We start from the raw sequence: 21829 nt of genomic DNA, 5'->3' as shown, positions 1-21829 counted from the left end.
TATGAATCTGTGTTTCTGTCACATTGCACCATCGTCCCTAGTGTCTGGGGGTGCCAGAAGAAACAAACAAAAGTGCATGCAGGTCATATGAAACATACCATGACCTGAAGGAAAATCAGTACTCTGGTTCTCCACAACACCAGTCTTCTAGCATTATCTTTTGTATAACCTGAAGACAGATAAGAAGTCACCATCTGAGTTGACTAAATGCCGCAGCCAGATTCAGTGAAAAACAAAATACCTCAATATAGAGGTCCAGACTGTTGAATGAAATACACAGTTTAGACAGAGAAGTAATAATGTAGGACCAGGACTGGTACAGGGAACACTAAAAGGTAATGTACAAGTGTCAGAAATGCTTTGGGCTCTAAAGGAATGGCATTATACCAAGATTATGTATATGATGACTCTTGTATGCTAATGGTCTTCCTAATGCAAGGAAAAAGAATGGAAAACATTAACTAGTAATACTTGAATATATAAAATGCCACAAAACTGCAGGTGAGTTCAACTGATCATTTCATATGACTGGCAAAAGCAAACACAAAAGATGCAAACATGACAAATTATTTTTAAATTAAAATCCTTGAGAAAAAAATCCCCACACTATTCAATTGTTTTATAAAAAAGACTCACATCAGCAGGCATGCATGAAATTTTATCAGCAGCCAGTTTTGTCTGGGTTGTATATACTTGTGTTTATGTAGATCTGATTACTACTTTTTGATGAAATGGAATCAAAAGGCTACTGAAGAGTTTAATTTCTTCTGATGCTTAGTGTTCTCTTATCTCATACACATTTTTAATGACATCATATTTGCCTTTTTTGGAACAGGCTATGATGTTAGAAATGTGAAAAGCCAACAAGCGGCACTATTATTCCATTAGGAACAAGCACCTTGATTTCATGAAGCTTTTCTGAATATGAAAGGGTAAAGAGTAAACAGAAAATAATATATGAAATAGAAACTTTAGGAAAGAGTTTTCAAATCTTTAAATGTGGATTTCCATCAATATACTATATATTTTCTTTCATAACAAGCTGTGTCTCATTTATTCTGGAGAACAGAGATATTTTCATGTTAACAAGATATTAACTTGTCTTCCCATTCTCAGTTTTACCTAACTCAGGCAAACTGAATTTTATTTGGCTCAGCAGCTCTCTTCAGATGGCACTTGGGTAATGAAAGATGTGAAAAATCTTCTGTATACTAGCTGTCTATGTTTCTATGCAGAATCATAGAGTCATTTATGTTGGAAAAGACCACCAAGTACAACCAAGCACTGCCAAGTATATGTCTCCATAAAAAATGTGCCTTTGTCTTCATTTCCCAGAAGACAAACCACTTTCCTGGGTAGATATATAAGTTCTATAGCTTTATCAATTTAACTATGTCACATCTGTTCAGTAAATCTAAAAGAAAATTCTTAGGAAGGGAGTGAAATCACTACCAATTTTCTTTGCTTCCACATTTTATAATCTGCAGTGATTCAGCAGCTGCTACATCAGCAATCCTTCCTCTAACTGAGGTGGGAATCTTTGAGAGCAGCAGGACAAACAACTGAAGTAGAAACTGCCATCTTCTCCCATTGTAAACTCTCTTGACTCATGAATTGGATGTGCCTATCTTGTCAGTCTCTAGGCTTTGTATTTCCATCAAATCACAGGCCAGATGCTTCCAAGCATTTTATTTTCTTAGGTGGGAATACGATTATCACTCCTTTTCCACAAAACACTGTGTGATATTAAAAAAATCCCCTCACTTCTAATTTTTAAAGATGACTACCATCATAATACCTCAAAAATCGAGTAAAACAGCACATGTAAGAGTACATCCAAAGGCAAACATGTTTAGATAAAAAGCGCCTACACTCCTCACTGTAAGACACTGCCCAGGGAAGATATGGAATTTTAATGCTTTGCCATGCAATAGTTGACTGGAAAAAATATTGAACAAAGTCTACTGTGGCATTATTTAAAGTTGCATGCCACATTGTAGGACTTCCCCTCAAAAATGTATTGTGCTTACCAGAAGTTAGTGTTTTGGTGAAAAAGTCAGATTGTGAGAAAAGGTATTTTTAATTTTTTTTTTTTTTTGTGGAATACTATTTGCTGTTGTACCACTGGGGATAAAACACTTTACTTGCACATTAGAACAGACCGTTTATGCTTATAATAATAAATTCTTTTTAAAATAGAGGACCAAATAATCTGTAGCTTTTCAAAGGAGAATAAGCAAAAATCCCCTCCTATGAATGAATTATTGCCCTGTAAAATCAATTATTTTCTAACACATAATAAGGAAAGGAATCTTTTTCACTTTTATCACATAAAGCAAACAAATAAAATAATTCAGTTGTTGTACTTTGGGCCCAACCATCATTTAGATGCACAACTACAAAGATAACCTTAATTAATTATCTATTTATAATGACTCCTTGCCATTCTAATCTCCACGGTTCCGTTAGCTACATGGTACATCAGTGTAATTTAAAAACTGTTTAATGAAGATGTATTTCTAATTTATTACATGATTTTTTAATTACAGGCCAGTGAATGTAATTACATTTTCTGCTTAAGGATAGAGCCTTCTTACAGTTCAGACGTTAATAAAAGCACTCTCATTATACTCTTTAGTATTAGTCAGTGTAACTGCTCTGAAATTTGGTATGTTACATAGAAAGTATATCAAATAAAAGGAAAGATGAACACTGTATTATCTTTAGAATACGTGAGTTTTAGTACATATTAAATCTGAAAGTCTTGTATTAATCTTGTCTAGCTGGTATGAGAATTAAAATTATGTATTATCAGTCTAGTAAAATATATTTTTTTCTGTTCTCAGGGGTTTTTTTCAGCACTAGTACAATCTTTGAAGCTTCACCCTTCCACTTCAGTGTGTTACAAACACACTTCCCAGCTTGCTTGTTCTCATCAATATTCCTTTCATATGTTACCAGAGGTCTGTGGTCTCACTTTAAAAAAATAAAGCAAACACAGAAAAACACTGGACAAAAAATTGGGGAAAGCACACATATAATCAGAGAAATAATTTTGAAATGAGACTATTGAAATTGCAAAAATTCTAGCCATTATTGCTCAAATTACCATAATTTGCCTGTGCAGCTACAGTAGCTGATAGCCAGCACTAGCCACTTGGATACACAACCACCACAGAAAGGAATGCAGTCAAGACAAACGGGAGTCACATTTTGTGAAGAGTGGCCATACCATCTCAGGCTAAAGCTCCATCTAGTTTGGTAACCAAAGAGGATACCTAAGAAGTAGTAAGAACAAGATAAACATATTTGCTATGTGCCCCAAGTACTTTCCCGTCCAAAGAGGAGAAACAAATGCAAATGGCTTTCAAGCCTAACCCAGAAGTTAAATACCAGAGTGGATCAGGACAGCCATCAAGCTGTTTCATTCAAGTAGGAAGCTAACCATCACGTGCAAAGCACTGTTGCTTTGCATTTACTTGCAAACTCTTGCTGAGAACATTCACCGCAACATCAATAGTCACAGTCTCAAAGACTATGGCTTCTCCTTACTACAATCATTATGCACCAGCTAACAAAAGCTGTTTTCAGTAGCATGAACAGAAATGACAGCAACCTGATATACCAGCCCTGTTACCCACTTCAATATTCTGAAACCTTATCTGGATTTGTACCTACTGTTACCTTTTTCACTTTGTCTACAGATACCTCTTCGTGGAGGGATGCCAGACCTCACCTTCCACCTTCTACTGATCCCTCTTAGTTACATACTATTGAAAGAAAGTCAGGCTGATGCCCTAAGTATTCACTTTATATACCTAGGCAACAATAGTGTACACATATAAAAACATACAGCATCAAAAACTTGAGAAGTACTAAATGCATAAGATCTGCTAAAAATTTGCAATCTCTTCAAATAGCTGATTTCTTTTGCCTAAGCAGCTAGTGCAAATTCATTCTATTCCCATGCTGAAATTAAACTACTTGGAGGAGTCTATACAGTTTACTACCTCAACCACATTGCATAAAAACCACAGAAAACCTCACCTTTAATCACCAACAAAAATGTTTTCCAGACACTGGATTCTTTTCTATTGATATACCTCAAACTAAGTGCATGGCTTAACTCCAGCCAGCAACTAAGGTAAGATAAGCAGCAATTTCAGGGTTTTTTTGTAGTAACACAATGGAACCTTGAATCAAATAAGTCTTTGAGACCTGTCCAGACTTCTTTTTGTTAAAACAACGTTCTCAGAGAAGCCAAAGAGACTTTTAACAGACTCAGGGCTGTTTTATAGAAACTAGAACACAAGCATGTCTAGTGGAGGAAGACTGGAATCCACTGTGTAATAAAAAATAGTAATAAAAGAATATGCTAACAAATATTCCCTTTGTCCACTGTGTCACTGAAGACTATTAGTCAAACTCAGTGACTTTTAGGATCACTGTAATCTCCACGCAATTACCTCTGGGTCTCTACGAAGACTCCTCTGCCACTCCTGTGACAGGGCAGTATCCATACTCTGCTCTTTTCAGGTGTCTCCTTGCTGTCTGACAGGCTTCCTGCATTCTTATGTGCTTTGCTTTTTCTCCTGACCTGATCTGCAGTCTGTAAGAGCAATTGGTCTCAAGAGAAGAAGATATCTCCACCTAAATCTATCATCTCTTTATCAGAAATCTAAGGTAAGAACTGAAAAACAAACAAACAAACAAACAAAAAAACCCCAACAAAACAAAACAGGTAAAAAAATAGTGTATTTTCCGTGTTAAATTTCTAGGGTTTATGGGGGTTTTTTTCTAGGAAATGAAAAGTGGGTTACTTCTACATTTTTTATCATTTATGGTACATTTTTGTTATTTGCTTTCTTTTCATGATGTTGACGTGTGATTCTCAAAAATCATGCAGAAGCTTATCTTTGAAATGGCTAACTCCTCTTACTATATGTGTCAGTAATTCCTTCAAAATATTATAAACCCTTGATTGGTACTGACATCAAACTGTTGATCTGGCTATTCCTTTTCTTCTCCATTTGCTGTTCTCCAGGGTCATCCCTTACTGGCAGAGTTTTCAGAAAGCCTTCCACTGTTGCAACATATACTACTTTTCTAGTATTCTTCAATAGAGATGACCTATTTTACCAACATAAGCACAAACAGCTCTTGGACTTACATCAGCCCATGAGTTAGGACATTTTCACTTCTTTGCGTTTGCTCCCATTACCTATGCATTGCATCAGAATTCATTTTCATGTTTCTTACTGAATGGTGAGGGAAAGTATCCTACTTACTGTTTTACTATCCTTAAAAACTCAATTACTCCCCCAGTGCCTTGTCCCTTCAAGGAATTTTCTTGTTGATCAGTGGTTTAATCTACCAATTGTAACAATCCCGGCTATTCCCAACCCCTTTGTTTTCTGCTGGTTATCCATTTCATTTAATCTGCAACCTTTCCCTGTGTGCCACCAGAATGAAATTCCAAGCTTCTTGCAGAGACCATTCTCTGTTCTACAATAGAGGAGATTCTGGGAAATCTACAGGTAATTAACAGTGTTTTCCAAGAGGTAAATCAAAGTACTCTATATGAAAGTGCCTGTATTTTCTGAGTATGTTATTTATCACATTTCTTCAACCAGTAAAGGATAAACCTGTATTGAAAGAAATTCTGCAATAACTGAAATTTTCTCAGCAGGATTATTGATGTGCATTTCCTAGAGACTAGGAGACAAATACTAACATCTGGTCTTGACTAAGATAGATACTCTGATAAAAGTAACTTCTTTAGTAATTTGGCAAACTCTTTGGCAAGATCCACTGAAGCACATGAAAGACAAAAGTATGATAATGTATAACATTGATTTCTTTGCACTTTAAAAAGTCTCCTGTAATTTCCCAGTGCAAACCAGAGTGGTATCTTGTGTAAATGCATCCCTTCAGATAGCATGAGACACTTTCTAATGACTCGTACATTCCACATCAGGATTGCATACATTGTTTTTCAGATTAGAGTATTTCCAGAAAATTATAAACATATGTTTAACTCTTTGGCATAAGTGGAAAAACATCACTTTCTTTCTCCAAATATATGCAAAAACCCCCATTATAACAGAAATACATCACAAGTTCAGAGAAAGATGAGAGCATGAGCTGCTGTGGATCTCATCTGAGGTACACAACACCTGGTGCATATAAGGCATCATTTTCCGTAGAAGCATTTGTTGTTAAATGTTGTTGTGAAACATGAGACACAGAAAACTTAATGTGTCAGGCTAACGGATTGTCTCATGTAATGATAGATGAAGGTTAGAAAATTCTATCTGATACATAATATTCTTCTCAAATTGTGTTTAACTCAGCAACTGCAAATAAGAAGTGTAGACATGTGAAGACTTTTTAAAATATGCTTCTATTGAACATCATTTCAGCCTCTGGGGAACAAAACAGATCTTTCAACAGCACCTTTTCCCAACTTTAAGCACAAGTCAATCCCCAATGTAACTTACTGGCATAACGGAATGTCATCTTTGATGATGCATCTTCCTCCATTTTTGCAGTATTCTTCAGGACAAACTGCAAACATAGAAGTAAAAATTAGAATTTAAAGTTCCCCCCATCGTTATTATATTTCTCATTTCCTGATTTTAAAAATGGAAGAATATTCACATTTGTCTATTTGGGTACTTAGCACTATCAAAACCTCTTCTTTTAGACCTTGCCTTGGTGATGTAAGTGTCAAGTCATAAATACATTACTGTCAATGGGCTCCTCTTGAGCTTATAGAAATCCTGGTACTTCACTTGAGCAGGCTTCTAATTCTTTTCAAGTCAGAGTTTTATGTGACTCCAGAAATGAAGCTTTTGCCACTTACATCATTTTCAAACAAATAGGAATATATAAAGTAACATCCAAAACAACTGAACTTACATTTAAGAAGTACTTAATTCTACTTTATTATTAATAGCTTCTACATAGGGGTGACAAACAGACACTCCTGTGTCACCAGCCTTCTTATTAAAGATGTCCAGAAATTTAACACTTAGAATCACATTCTCATAAGAACTAGAGAAATCAATCTTGAAAAGAGTAAATACGTTTAAGCAAAGGGAGATGTCAGTGATATATTATCAGCTGTTGACATCCCTTAACATGGATTTCCACATCATCACGTTTAGTTTTACATTCCTACAACAAGAAAAACTCAAAATAAAAAATGAATCCCCTCAATCTTCTTTAGTAAGAAAATAACTTGTAAAATGCAAATTAGACCTAAAGAATCTTGGATACAAATAAACAAATAAAAATTGTTTGCTGAGGCATAAAACCAGTGCTATTCAGTGTGGGCAACTCCAGTTTTAAGAAGAAACTTTGGAAAAAAACATTAATTACTTAAAAGATCTGCTTTCTGACAAAATAGTAAAAGATTTGTAATTCACTGTCATGCAAGGCTATGAAGTTATGTTCTATATTCCTATATTCTTCTACATGGAAGTGATTTCTGAATATATTCCTTTACATTTAAAATACTTTTTAGAAATCAAATTTACCAAGTATGCATTCTTTCTGCATTGTAAAATTGGTAATTTTTTATGTTAAAGTACGATTTATTCTCTCACATTAATAATAAAAGAGAAAGGTATAACAAACATATATAATGAATATAATACTTGTGGACAACTTTCACTCCTAGAGAAATCAGCAGATGTCTCCTACCAAGAAGGTAATGTAGGACATCTAACACACTATAATGAATTATATTATTACAATATATACTATGTATTGTAAACTTTATCACATAACTCATAATAAATCATAAAAACAGAGAGTTGAATTCTCAGCTAATGCAACTTTACCGAAGTCGGGGGAGTACTGTTAATACAGAACTGGCCCAGAGTTTGTAACCGGCTTGGGGAAGAACTGCAGTAACTTTGTCACTGAATGGGATTTTTTAATCTAAATTTAATTTTTTTTTGTCATAATCTATGCTTTTGTTAGATTTTCTCAATAAAAGTCTCATTCAGATCAGGTATTTATTAGTGTGCTGTTCTTACCTTTCTCCACAATTTAACTCAATATTGTGGGAAATGCATTGTGTTAAAACAAACATTATACATTTTGGTTTATTTTCTAACCTAGATTTGGGTTACACTTACCAAACAAAAATTCCTATTAACTCAGAAATGTGAGTTGATTTAAGCTGGCTACTCACTGGGCTAAAATCAAGAGAGTGCCTTAGTAGTACACTATAGAAGTTGTTGTGGTTTTTTTGGTTTTTTTTGTTTGTTTGTTTGTTTTGTTTTTTTTAACAGTGTGTTTATACTTTAAGAAACACCCCTTGTGAAGACATTAACTAAGCATATTATTTTTCATATTTTTCTTCCTATTTTATCTGTATCATACTTTCATCAGGAAAATTCATGCCTGAAGTAATTTGATAAAAGTTTTAGCAGAGGAAATTCAGTCAAATTTGAGGATTGCCTAAAGATTCAGTAGGAAATAACTACAGTTTTTTGTTTCAAATGATTCTTTAATGCAAAACTGAGTACCTGAACAGCTGGACTCATCAAGGCTGAAATCAATGCAGTCTGCAATGCCATCACAACGTTGGGAGGTTGCTATACATTGATTAGTTGATGCGCATAACAAAGAACCATTGAGACAATCTTTAATGGCTGAAACAAAAAGTAACATGACAGTTATTATCAGCTATATTTCTTTTTCTCACTGTTAAAAAACTACCAGAAAAGTTGATTTGTACTATAGTATATAAACGTGCATCTGTGTGACTTCTATAAGCTTTCATCTTCAAAAACAGTCAACCTTACTACTGAGCAGATAAACAAGTAAACAAACACAGAGCACAGATGTTACAGAAGCTGGATTTTCCCATGTTATATTTGTGAAGAAGAAGGGGGTGTATTTACCTAAAATGTTGTCAGAGTAAGCTGCAAACCCCAAATAAAACCCCATAAAATATATAAGAAAACTGGATCAACTCTCATTCACAACCTAGTTTTAAAATGATGGAACTAATTTTTGAAAACAAGTAAAAAAAATGACATAATGTTTTTTTTTCTTCTATTACAAGAAACCAATGACTAAGAGATAGTTAACCCATAAAAAGTAGAGAAATACTATACTGGAGAATCTAAACTTGCACACTTTTTTTATTCTTGGACATTCAGTTATATTTTCTATGTTTGTATCCAGAAGAATTATGAGAGGTAAGTCTTGCTGGAATCACATAAGCCTTCAGGTACTGAATTATTCCTAAGTCACTGATCTACAAGAATGTACTTGATGGTCCTGTGGACTCCTATAGAGTATAACACCATTTTGTTATTTTATCTCAAACAGTGTTGTCTTACGCTGCCTTAAACCATTGTTTTTAAGGTTTTTGTGTAGGTAATTTAAACTGAACTCTGTCACCATGATACTAATGCAAATCAGAGGGAACTCTTCTTACTCCATCAGAGTTATATATATTCACATTAGCTTTTAAGTTTAGAGTGAGAGAATCTGGGAATATTAAAAATATCCCACTGCCACAGCAAAATGTCATAATGCTTTCCTGTTAATGGGTTCAAAAGCCAGTGTGCGTGGCAATAACCTCCCAGGCTGGATGGCCAGGCTCCTGTAGGATGTATTTGTTCCACCCTTAGATATAATTTAAATCACTGGCCTATATGGGCTGCAAATATATGCTAAATTTAAAATACTACATTTCAATTTAGGAATACAATAATGGAGGCAAATCTTGCCAGTTTTGATCCTGCCAATCAACTCTTGCCAATGTTGATATTCAGAAATATGAAATGAGTAAAGGGTTTTGGGATCAAATCTTTAATTACATGCACTGACTATCTACTGAAGTCTGCAGGAAAATCTGTAGAAGAATACTAACAAATATAAAGAGTAGTTTGCTTTTGTTTACAATTTCAATTCACCTTTATCACAGAACTTAAAGATCTGGATGATTTTAAACTATCACTGTTCTGTTCTGCATATGTGTTTATATCAAAGTCTCTTCTGACTGGAGAAGTCTTGATATTAGTAGGAATTTGCTGGTATAAAAATGCTGCAGGATAAAAAAATATAACAAGAAGAACAACTTCCTTTTCTGCTTTCCATTCCCTTGACTACTCAGTCTGGTGGTACAGGTTGTGGCAAACTGAAAAAACCCAGCAGTTTACAGCATCACTCCACATTTGTAGCATATCCTACCATCTATCTCCCATACTCTGTTATGCACTTTCCTAACCAAATTATGATCACATACTTATTTTGGTGCAATCAGATCCAAATCCTGGACAGCCTTTGCAATTTGGGGGATGATGTCCCAATGGTATTTGAACCAGTTTTATAAGTGGTCATTTGCTCACAAATACCCAGTCTGTAAACATAATTATATGTTCAGACTAGGACTTCAGAAACAAAATTGGAAGTTCACCCTAAACCATGTTCTTCTTATGTCCTTTAGACCCTTTTCCCCTGCACATGTATTTTGAGGATGCTGTAAACTATGTGGATGTAGACTGCTAGACTGCTACATATTGTTTGTCATATATATGACAACTAACACAAAGACTCATTTCCTGAGCTCTAACTTGCATTGAGGATTGTGTTAAGAACAGAAAGTGTCCTTTAGCCCTTTATTATTTCCTCTGATCCTGGACTGGCTGCTGGACTCATATCTGAGGACAAAACAGAAGAAATGTTGGTCCATTTATATCTGTTGATCGTCAAGATTTTGACATGTCCTTTTACCTTGAACAAGCTTATTGCACTGAGATTGTATACCACTTACAGAGGGAACAGTGGTATCAATGGATCTGAATGCTGAATACTTTGCACAGATCCAACATTTAAGATAGAAGGTATAAAATACTATAAACATAATACTGTACAGCCTAACTGCTGTGAGAACTCCATGGGAAATTCTGTTTGCATAGATCTCTAAGTCATACAGAAAAGCATTTCTGTGGTAGAAATTGTGGGTTTAGTAGAGATCTGACTAACGCAATTGTTTGTTTGCTTTTCTTTGTCCTTGACTTCTTTTGGGTTTTATACTTAATCTCTGCAAGATGCAAGATGCATAATACATTTTGACAACTGGTCTTCATCCCAGAAGAAAACCTTCTCTGATGAATTCCTGAGTTCAGAAGCCAGAAAATTTTTGTCCATCTATTTTTACTTAGGTGAATTAAATTGGTATGGGACATGGCATGCACAAAACAGGTGGTGTTGGTAAGAAGGTGTCAGTACTTCCTAAACTGAAATTTTCTAAGATCTGCAGGAAGATTTGATCTGCACCAAAAAAAAACCCAAAACCAAACACCCAACCCAAAACCAAAATAACTTTGCTAATTAAATCTTACTCTGTGTTCATAACTGCTTAGGAAAAAAATATTCAATTTCAAACTAAAATCTGGAAAAAAAAACCACTCCCAATCTTTGCTATTATTTCAGTACACATAGGCTGCAGCTACTGTCACAACAATCAATTTTATAGATTATGCAGAAATTTAAATAAAATAAATACAATTCGTGAATTATTTACATTTTCTTTCTGAATTTTCTCTGTTGACAACCTTACATGGCATTTCATATGTTAAAAGTAGGCACCTAAAGATGAAGAGCTGCACTCTCCTAGCACATACATTTTGATGGGAAAACCAGCTGCGAGAGTATCAGCTTTTCACTGATTTCATTCCACACTACCACTAACCGCTTTTTGCTTTGCTTTGCCTGCAATCAGTATCTTCTTCAGAGAAGAAACATGAGTTGCTGCTTCTCTATTCCTATCTTATATTGTCAACAGTTACAATATATGTCTGATAATAGTCATAACTGAATTTTGGACTAACAACAAGATTACAGATTTGACTAAGATTCTCTCTCACACACACACGCCCCCCCAGAACCCCAAGGTGCAATATTTATTGAGAATTTTTGTTCTTCAAATAGACTGGGACTTAATTTCCCCTCATTCCCTGAGCATTGCTTAGAATTCAAAGGGAATGAAACAATCTCAGTTATTTGGAGAATACTTATAATCATGGAAATCTTGTGGCATTCCGATTTTTGATTCTAGAACACATTAGCTGCTGTGGTGTGGAGTTGGGATGTACATGTACTAGGACACAACAGGGAGGTGTCTAACAGGACATACTGAGGAGGAAACTAAGTGAAATGAAGATTAATGAGGAGAGGTTTATTTAAACTTAGGGACATGTAAAATTTCAACAAGCCTCTGGGTAATGTTGAATTTAAGATAAGAGACATCTCCAAAATCATGTCTTTTGCAAACAAAACCACAGATCCCATGTCTAAAAAAACCACAAAAGTGCCTAGAAAGGCATGAACAGATAGTCTGCACAATCTATGCCAGTTTGTAGAATAATTTGTGAAAAGAAATAGCATATGCAGTGGCCTGCATATTCAGTATTTTCAATACAAAATGTTAAAGAATTTGAATTTCTAACCTAGTGGAAACTGATACTTTTAATTGTTTTTGTTCTGATAAGGATGAAAATTGAAATGTTAAACTTCTGCAGAACAAGAAGTTTAGAAAGAAATGTATTTATATGTAAAAAGCCTCTTATTTTTTTCCAAGTAGCTAATGATTTTGACCTTCCTGGAATGAAACACTTGGCCTCAGCTCATCTACCAATAATGAAATATTTCAAACTGGGCAGATGCTCACTTTTGTGTCTATCAGAAACTTCATGGTAACTCATTGCAGTTACATTTCAAAGCCTGTTGTCCTTGCATTTTGCTTGTGAGCCCTTTTGCTTGGTCAGGGCACAGATTGCTGCTACTGTGTGAACAGACTTGGTTTCAAAATCATTGAAAGGTCAGGACTGCCTTGAATGTTAGTGAATTACAGAACTACAAAAGTCTATCTGTCATATTGTAATCAGAGATGAGGCAATGCAAATGTAGCTGACTGATCTACAGAAAAAAAAGAAAATGCTTCCAATTATTAAGAGAAACACAATACAAAATATTTTATGCATTTATCAAAGTTGATATCCAGGGAATAAGAATGCATAAGTAAAAATATTTGCAAATGTAGAGTGACTGTCCAGGTAACACATTATACATGATACAAATAATATTTTTCTTGATGAGGGAATAGTGAATGCTACACTATACTTCATTATGTTGTTCTTTTTAACATCACTGTTTTAGGGAAGTAAGTTAACCTTGCCTTAACTATAGCAATGAAAGTAACTTACGGCAGCCAATTTCGTCTTCATTAAAGCGGCAGTCAGGCACACCATCGCATTTTAGGAGGGATGGGATACAGCCCTTGGAAGGACACAGGAACTCTGTTTGTTTGCAAGAGCCTGGAGATATGGTAGTAGGCATCTCTGTGGGACAGTTCATTTCATCACTTCCATCCAAGCAGTCTTCAGCCCTATTGCATTTTGCTGTGAGGGGCAAACACTGCTGCACATATGCACATGTGAACTGGTCACTACTGCAAGTTGGAGGGTGTGGATCAGCTGATCCTACAAGAAAAAAAGTAATATTTATTTATTGTCTTCTTTCACTAGTCATCTATATTGTCTTTGAGATGTACACAGGAACAGCAGGATATGCAGCTGATCTGATTACTAAACTCTGAAAAAAACCCAACCCAAAACAACTTGTATAAAAACACAGCTTCTAAGTACAGAACACACAATGAAAACACTTTGTCTCATCATATTAACTCCATTGTTGTTGTTGCAGTACTTTGCTTCTAAAGCTCAAATTCAGCATTTGTTCTGATCCTATTACTGCTTGTGCCATGTATGTGTTGAAGAGTTAATACCAAAGTATTAGTAAAACTTCTCTTCCACCTTCTATCAGGAAAAGGTTAAAATAGCCCTCAAGTTACAGTCTTACTCTGTTCGCATATTGAATGGGTGAAAAGAAATCAAAGACAACCTAAGTCTGGATTAACAAGGAACTTGTTTCATGGAAGGCTGTTATGCATGGTAAGGTCTGACCCCTCGGCAGAGCAAGAAAAAGATTTTCATAAAGTAACAACAAAGATTTTCATAAAATAACAGCAAAGATTTTACTGATATGCTTTATTATCAACCTGATTCTGTAGCTTAGTTTGATGTGATAAATCAAAGTTTGTGTTAAATCAAAGAAAATACTAGATAAAACTTTCCAGGGTACAACTGAATTTTTTATTTTTAAATTAATATTTTTAAATTAAGACATTAAATTACTTGCATTGCTGGAAATAATACTGGAAAAAACTTTCTGTAATCACTCATACAAACAAATTTCTCTCAGACGCTTCAGTCCCTCTTTCTTCCTAGGAAAATTACTGTGACAGAATTTTACCAGCAGAAGCATCAGAACTGTTTGTGGAAACTGAATTCTAAAGAAGCTGTCTATGCTCATGCTGTGTTGTTTACACCAATAGTGTCTCCCATGGGAGCAATGTGATGGATTCCTGTAATTACTGTTTTACGTGCAGAAAAAAGAGAAAATTATCCAGAATTTAAATCTATGTATTTAATCTTTTCTAGGTCAATTTGTGGCAGATGAGTAAAGAAAGTAATATTATCTTTGTTAGAGACAAGGAAAGATTAATTAATGTCACCGCGTCTGTAAAAGACAGGTTTTGCTGTTGTCTTGGGCTGAAGCAGAGCAGATCAAGTGCAAAAGTTCACAGGTGGGTTTTAGCTTGCCTTTTGAAATGGTGCAAGCATTGCTCTCTGACCTCAGAAGTCAAAAGTTACTGCTGCATTAAGTCAGGACACGCTGTAAGGGAATACATGGATTCTGGCATTATTTTACTACTTTTAATCCACTGGGCATAGCAGTATGTTTTTGCATTCTGTGATACCAGCTGGAGAACTTTGCTGAAATTGTAAAATACCTGCATCATGAATAACAATAGCATTTTGTACAAAAAAATGAACTGCTAATGCATTCAGATAAACAGAATACTAGTGTTATTTTACCATCTGGTTTCTTGTGAAACAGTTGCAAGCAAAAAGAGCTCAAACTGCAGTCTAACAATGACCTATGCTAGCATAGCAATTTTTGATTTTTTGTGTTACCTTTATGTCAGAAAATTGTAATTGAAAGGCTTCCTACAATAGAACATTCCTGCCATCACTTCATACCACTAGTGTTGTTAAATTTGATCATGCTACTAGAAAAATGTATTTCATACACTGGACATAATCTAAATATAAAACAATAATAATGGATTTTTTCACAGTGAAAATAATAACTTGCTGATTTTTCAGCTTGTTTCTATTCAGGATTACATCATAAACCCCTCAAATACGTATGCTTTTAAATGGGAATGAAAAGATTGCATTTTCATGATATGTGTTTTATAAATGTATTAGTTTAAAAAAATCTATTTTCATTTATGCTACATCAAAAAGCTTATAAAATCTGTCTTTAGGTAGTTAAGCATAGACATTTAAATCACATAATGAATTTATTTTTGAACAAATTAGAAGTATTTTAGATTTTGCATTTTTTTCCTGCTTTGTTCCTGTATTTTAGCAAGTAATTAAAAAGAGTAGCACATAAAGAGGTTAGAATTGGGTTCATCATGAAGAATTTCTATGTAAGGCCATGATTCTGCCAAGATACTAATGAAATGTATGGAAGGTCATTGGGCGAACATATTTCTCTCTTTATTGATATAAAACTAGTGCTGTTAAAAATAGACCAAATCTTACACAATGGATTTAAATATATATATATATATTTTGAGTTTACACTTTCTCTGGGAAAAAAAAGGTATGATTATATTAGATACCTGGGGTTTTTGTCTGTTACTTCTGACCCTTTTCCTCACAATGTCCGGGGGGCATTTAAGCAGCTTAACAAAAATTACTTAAGCTGCAGTCAGTTCTACATAGGCACTTTTGTCCTTTCATACTCCCATTTATTTTTACTGAGTTTCTGATAATACAGTGCAAATTAGTGCCACACAATTCCGACATATTTGACTTCCCTAGGGTCACTTGTTTATGTTGCAGAAACGATTGTGAGCATTTTTGACCCAGTTTAATTCCCTATACCAGTCCTGTTTGTGATATGCTTGTTAACAGGTTTCTACCCAGCTTTGTTCCGAAAACTGAAGTGCCCCTTTAAATTCAGTAGTTCTTGAATGTGTTGCTTGTTATGAATCTGATCTTGAGTGTTAAACTGTCTTTGGGCTTTTGTAGCGCTGATCAGTTTAGTCTTATGGTCCCGATCATATAAAGTGTTTATGCATATAAATGATCCATACTAAAGTCAGTAGTTAGTCAAATGCATGAATGCTTTATTGAATGGGCGATTATTATTATTACTATTATTATTATTATTTTCTCTCATGATTCCCTATTGCTGTTAGAAAATATTGCGTAGAAAGAATTTCTTCCAGACTTGCATACCAATTATTTTAGAGTGTGCAATATTCACTGAGAGCAGTGAAGATGTCTGCAATTTATGCTAAAGGTTAAATTAGGGGTAAGGTTAACCAGGGGTCTTGTTGAGGTCTGTTTTATGTTTTCAGTACATTAATAAAAATCCAGAGATACCTTGAAATCTGCAAAATCATTTTAGATCAGAATAAATGAGAATATACCTCAAAGACCATAAGAATATCACCTTGCATATTAACTCACATTATATTTTAATTACTTACAGAAATAATTCACATCTGTTTAGTTTCAGACGCAATAGGAAAATTGTGCTCTGGATGACATTCTCTAAAACATCACAATTACCGTGATCTGCCAAAACTGCACTCGCAAGTTCAGTCTATTATCTTTACATAAAATAGGTTAAAAATGCTTTTCTTACTTATAGATTAAATGTGCCTGGTAAAAATTCTGAAGTTTTATAAAACATTATTTTGTTTATAGACAACATTTTAAACTGACTAATTAGGAATATGCAAATCTAGAAAATCATTAACTAATTCCAACTGAAATCTCAAGCAACTCATTAATGCAAAACTAATTACTTGCAGTCAAAGCTACTACCTATGTAATTATTTATATTAAACTCTTTATTGCAGTATCTGCTACTGACATGTTCCAATTTAGAGTAGCTAGATTCATTCAGTTTTCTTGCCACTGGGAAGAACTGAAGTGTTAACACTGCAGCGTGGTTAACAGTTAAAAATGAGCTGGCACTAATGCGAGACACATCAGAAATACTTTCCATTGTACTGAGTTACACAGTGGTATACTCACCTGACTCAGCTGTAGAAACTAAACTTATGCATATATATATGAATCTTATATCCACTCCTGCACATACACATGAAGGTTATGTAAACAGCAGAAACTGAAATGTGTTTTTTCAATGCAAATTGGATATCCATTTGTGGCCTTCAGGCCATTAGTCGATTAAAATCTTTAGATTCAACAATTGTACGATACTGGCATGCCAAAAAAGTTTCTCTCACTCTTTGCCAAATGCCGAAAAGATGTTCCCAAGCCAGCCACTCATCTCCTGAGTGTTGCGTGGCTCATTTTCAGACCACATTCAGAAGTGGAGGAGATACTGTACAGGTTACTTTTTTAAAAAGCACTATCTATTTGAAGCTGTTCAAGGATTTGGAGATAAATCTAGTGAAAATGATGTGTTCTAAGGAACACAGGATAAAAGCTTAGATTTTCTTAGCTTTCTGTACCTGGGCTGTGCATGATCACTGGAAAGCAGGACTGGAGATCCTCAGGAATACATTCAGTATTTACACACAGATGAAAAGCAAACTAATCAAAAACAACTCCAGAGAAAAAAAACTCTGCTCTGTGGAACATTGAGTCTGGATTTAGATCTGCGTGGAAAACGGCAGCAAATTGTCAATGTTTCATTATAGCTAAAGGAATCATGATTTTTTAAGTAGCAAGCTGAGGACATGTCCTTTTTTTTTTTCACTCTGTTTCATTTTACTTATTGTATGCCTTGCAAATAATCAAAATTAAAGAAAGGCTTTAAAAATGTGCATATAACATCTACTTGTACATCATTAAAAAGTCAATTCTGTTAGGTCCTAAAAAAATCACATTTTAATTTGATCCTAATCCTTTGTGAAACCTCACACAGCTGTGCTAAGTGAATTATTACCTAAGGACCAAGAAGTGTTACCCTACAAGCATCTTCATACTTTGAAGAGAAGTTTGGTAGTTGAGGTAGATACAAAAAAGCAAGAATCAGACCAGTATGTAAAGCAATCCAAATTTGGTACGAACTGCAATTTGAACTACAACAGATACAGCTGAATATATCTATATGTCATCACTGTCAGAAAAAAAAAAAGAGTGCTTTTAGGTACTTCTTTATTTCAATGTGCTAACCACCAAAACATGTTACACTAAATAGAGCTCATGAGCTGATGATTTGGGAGAATGGAGCCTTTACAGTATGAAAAGTGTTAAGTCAGTAAATACTCATCACCAAGGACATAATTACATATTTTTGGGATAGGCGTTTGTTAAAGGCTTACTGTTGTTTGATGGACTTTTTCTGTACACATACGCTCTGTTGTACTACTGTCTTTGTCATCCATGGAGTGTACTGATCCCATTTCCTGACTGTACTCCAAACTTCACAGGTCAACACTGTAAACATTTTGCCCATGAATCACAGGGGCTTAGTCACAGGAAAAGACAGAACTGCTATTACCCAAATGCTAATATAAAATAAATGTCTGTATTACACAGTCATTAGTACAGCGAGAAACATAAACAAGCTTAATTTGAATGAAAGAACATCTCCGTGCTATCCCCTTCTTCTGCCTTTCTTGTGCAGATACCAAGATCTCTGGTGCAGAGTAGGTCTCCATTTATATTTTTCTATCACCTATAACAGTGAATTCTAATTAAGGCTAGTAGATGTTGGCACTAGAGTCAACAGCAGGAAGCACAAAATAAAGTTACTGCATGCTATTACACAGAATTAAGTCAGTTGTATCAGAGCTTGCTCTAAAGCCCATTTAGGTAAATGGGACGACTCATATTGATTTTAATGGGCCTTGCATCAGACTCTTGAAAACTAACCACCTGTCTGATATATTTGCATAAGTAATTTGCCTACTAAATCTAATAAAAACTGTGAACCTATTAACTGTAGCTAAAAGAGCCAAAAATAACCCCCTCCAACAGTTTTCATTAGACTAGAGTATAAATTAATTACAGGTCCAATCCAATCCATAAATTAAATTGAAATAAGTGGCAGTCCTCACCTTCACTTCAGTAAACATTGGCTCAGGGCATGAAACCAGCCCATTCAAAATGGCTGCAAGGAAATAAACCTTGTTTTAAAAAAATTAACCAGACTGAAGTTTTTCAGATACTTTAACAATCCGTCCGTGAGTCTTTATCAGTGTCAATAAAGCTTCTGCTAAAAAATAAAATGTTAATTTCAAAGCTTGTAAAAAGACAAAAGGGCAGAAAACTGAGTCTGTCCAATTGAATCTTGAAGTCTCTTCCTCTGGTGAGGACACAGAAGTATGGGCCAGGGTATTGAAAAGGATCCCAGAGACCCTCTTACGAAGCCAGATTTACAAAAACAGAACTTGGCCCCATGACTTCAGAGTTTTATAAGTCTGTGCAGAATTGTGCATAATGCATAACTTATTTTAAATTATGACAGTTTGATAACATACAAACATAATGGAAAACCGACAGGTTTACTGCCAGTGATAATCAAACTATGATTTATAGTTTCCACTCAGAGAACTACTGCTTCTGGCTGAAACACACTGACTACCTGTGACAGCAATATGGCAATATTTGCCATATTTCTGCTAAGAACAGCCCAGGAACTGCTAGCTATGCCTGCTGTTGTGATGGATTTACTTATTTGTTTATTTTTTAAGAGCAATGAAAAACTGGAGAAGCTGTGAAGCATTAATTTCCAACAAAATGAGGTGGGCTGCACTACAGGACAGGTTTAATGTGGAGAAAAGAGCAGTTTCTTAGAATCAGCACATTTTCATAGGTGGAGTGGGAACATAACACTATGCTACACCTTTTTTTTCCCAACTTCTGAAGAAACATAGCTTCTACAGGTACGAATTTATAATCATCTGAGAAGAGCCCTGAAGAAAATTATGGTAACATCCATATAATTTCTGAGGTAAATCTGAGCTTGTGATTTATTCTTGTTGAGGAGAAAGGTAAGTTTCACATAAAGAAGATTCTGAGAATTTTCTTCTCTCTAAGATAGTATCATGAAACTATGTAATTCCAAAAATAATTTCTCTCCATCCCTCCAAGGAAATATATTGATTTTTATTAACAAACTTAGCAAGGCAAAATATCACCTCTGTGACTTGAGGGTTGCTTGGATTTTTTTGGTGTAAACAGATGGGTTTTGGAGGTTCAATATTAATGAAACTATTCTAATAGACTATTAATAAATCCAAAGATTTTTAATTTCCCAAAAGGCATCTAGCTTGAAACAGAAGATTTCAGAATTCTGTACAAGTGTAAGAAGGCAAAAAGAAACTGAAAGATTTGGACAAATATATTTATTTAAACATACATAACATAATTGCATTCAGGACACGCCACTAATTATGCTAGTATATACAGTGCATATCTTATTCTAAAATTATTCCCAGTTTTCCTCCCTGTGAAATCCACAAAAAACTGTGGTTTCATGGCCAGCTACCTTTGTGCACTAGAAGATACTGGAACAGGCTGAAGACACTCTCTAAGGTACTATGTCCTGGATCATAGTTTATACTCTTTAAAAATGCAGAAATGCCATACCTATGCCAAGTAATGAGGATCTAAACCATATTCTGATTGGTTTCAGGGAGAAACTAATTAACTAAGGAAATTATTCACAAATATCCCCGGTATCCCCAGTCCTCTATCACTACTAATTTTGCTTTCCTCTTCCCCTCCTTTTGTTTTTACAGGCAGCTGCCCTCTTGCCCTTGAGGAAAGAAATTCCCTGAGCTCTCAACCTGAGAGAGATTTCTGCTTCACTGCAAGAGTGAGCAGACAAGATAACAGTGATTCCCCTGGCTCTGTAACTTAAAGAAATCAGAAGTTAAGTCTCCTCTACAGTTTTTCCCCATGATCTAACACTGTAGTATCAGCAACTCAGGCAGTTAACCCTTCCAGTGTGTCCTACATTCAGGCTCTGGGAGTTTCAGAGATGGAGCATTGACTTTGTCTAAGCCTTTGTCAGATGAGTCCTGTTCTGCTGCAGAACTTTCTCACTACTGCTTCACACACGTGCATGCACAGACACATGCACACACACCATTCAGTGAGACTCAGTCTACACAGCCAGGTTATTTTTTTGCACCAACAACACACAAACATCCACTGTATTTTTTGAGTTGTCTCAATTAGACACAGGTGCCATTTATGCTTTCCTCATAAGATCTAGTGAAAAGGCATCTACTAAAAGTGACAGAGAACATATAAAATTATCTGCAAATGCATGGTTTCTAGGCTGTTTCGTTATCAGACTAGCTTGCCCATAACACTTTTGCTGCTCTGCCAGTTTGAAACATTTTAGCTGTTTCATGTTTTGCTTTTTGTTACAGTTCACGATTCTTTACTTTTATGACTCTGAAAACAAAAAGGTTCTGGACATTTCCAATCTCAAACCAAAATTATAGAGGTTATTTTATTTAATTATCTTTTTAGTTGACAGGTAGATAGCATAATGCAATAAGAATTAATTGTGGAGGTAGTTATCAAGTATGTTTGAAATATTTGGACATTGTAGCTTTATGCTCTGTAGAAAACCTCCTCATAAAGTTAAATAATTCTACATTCAGAAATTTATCTGAATAATGTGCACAGAGAAAACAAAATAATTCTCTCTCATCAGG

At 34.9% G+C, this 21829-nt stretch overlaps 1 protein-coding gene across 1 annotated transcript in view; it reads right to left on the bottom strand.

Annotated features, from left to right (window-relative positions):
- Positions 1-21829, bottom strand: part of MALRD1 (MAM and LDL receptor class A domain containing 1) — a 282296-nt gene that overhangs the window by 42893 nt on the left and 217574 nt on the right. Inside the window, exons 33-35 of the mRNA XM_040589228.1 lie at positions 13236-13511; positions 8541-8666; positions 6501-6567 (exon numbers count right to left, since the gene is read on the bottom strand). Coding sequence (XP_040445162.1) covers positions 6501-6567; positions 8541-8666; positions 13236-13511 — 469 coding nt within the window. The remainder of the gene's footprint in view (positions 1-6500; positions 6568-8540; positions 8667-13235; positions 13512-21829) is intronic.

The sequence above is a fragment of the Falco naumanni genome, chromosome 4 (genome assembly GCF_017639655.2).
Source record: "Falco naumanni isolate bFalNau1 chromosome 4, bFalNau1.pat, whole genome shotgun sequence".
Lineage (NCBI taxonomy): Eukaryota > Metazoa > Chordata > Aves > Falconiformes > Falconidae > Falco > Falco naumanni.
Note: the sequence above shows the minus strand (reverse complement) of the source record. Positions and strands in the feature narration are given on the sequence as shown.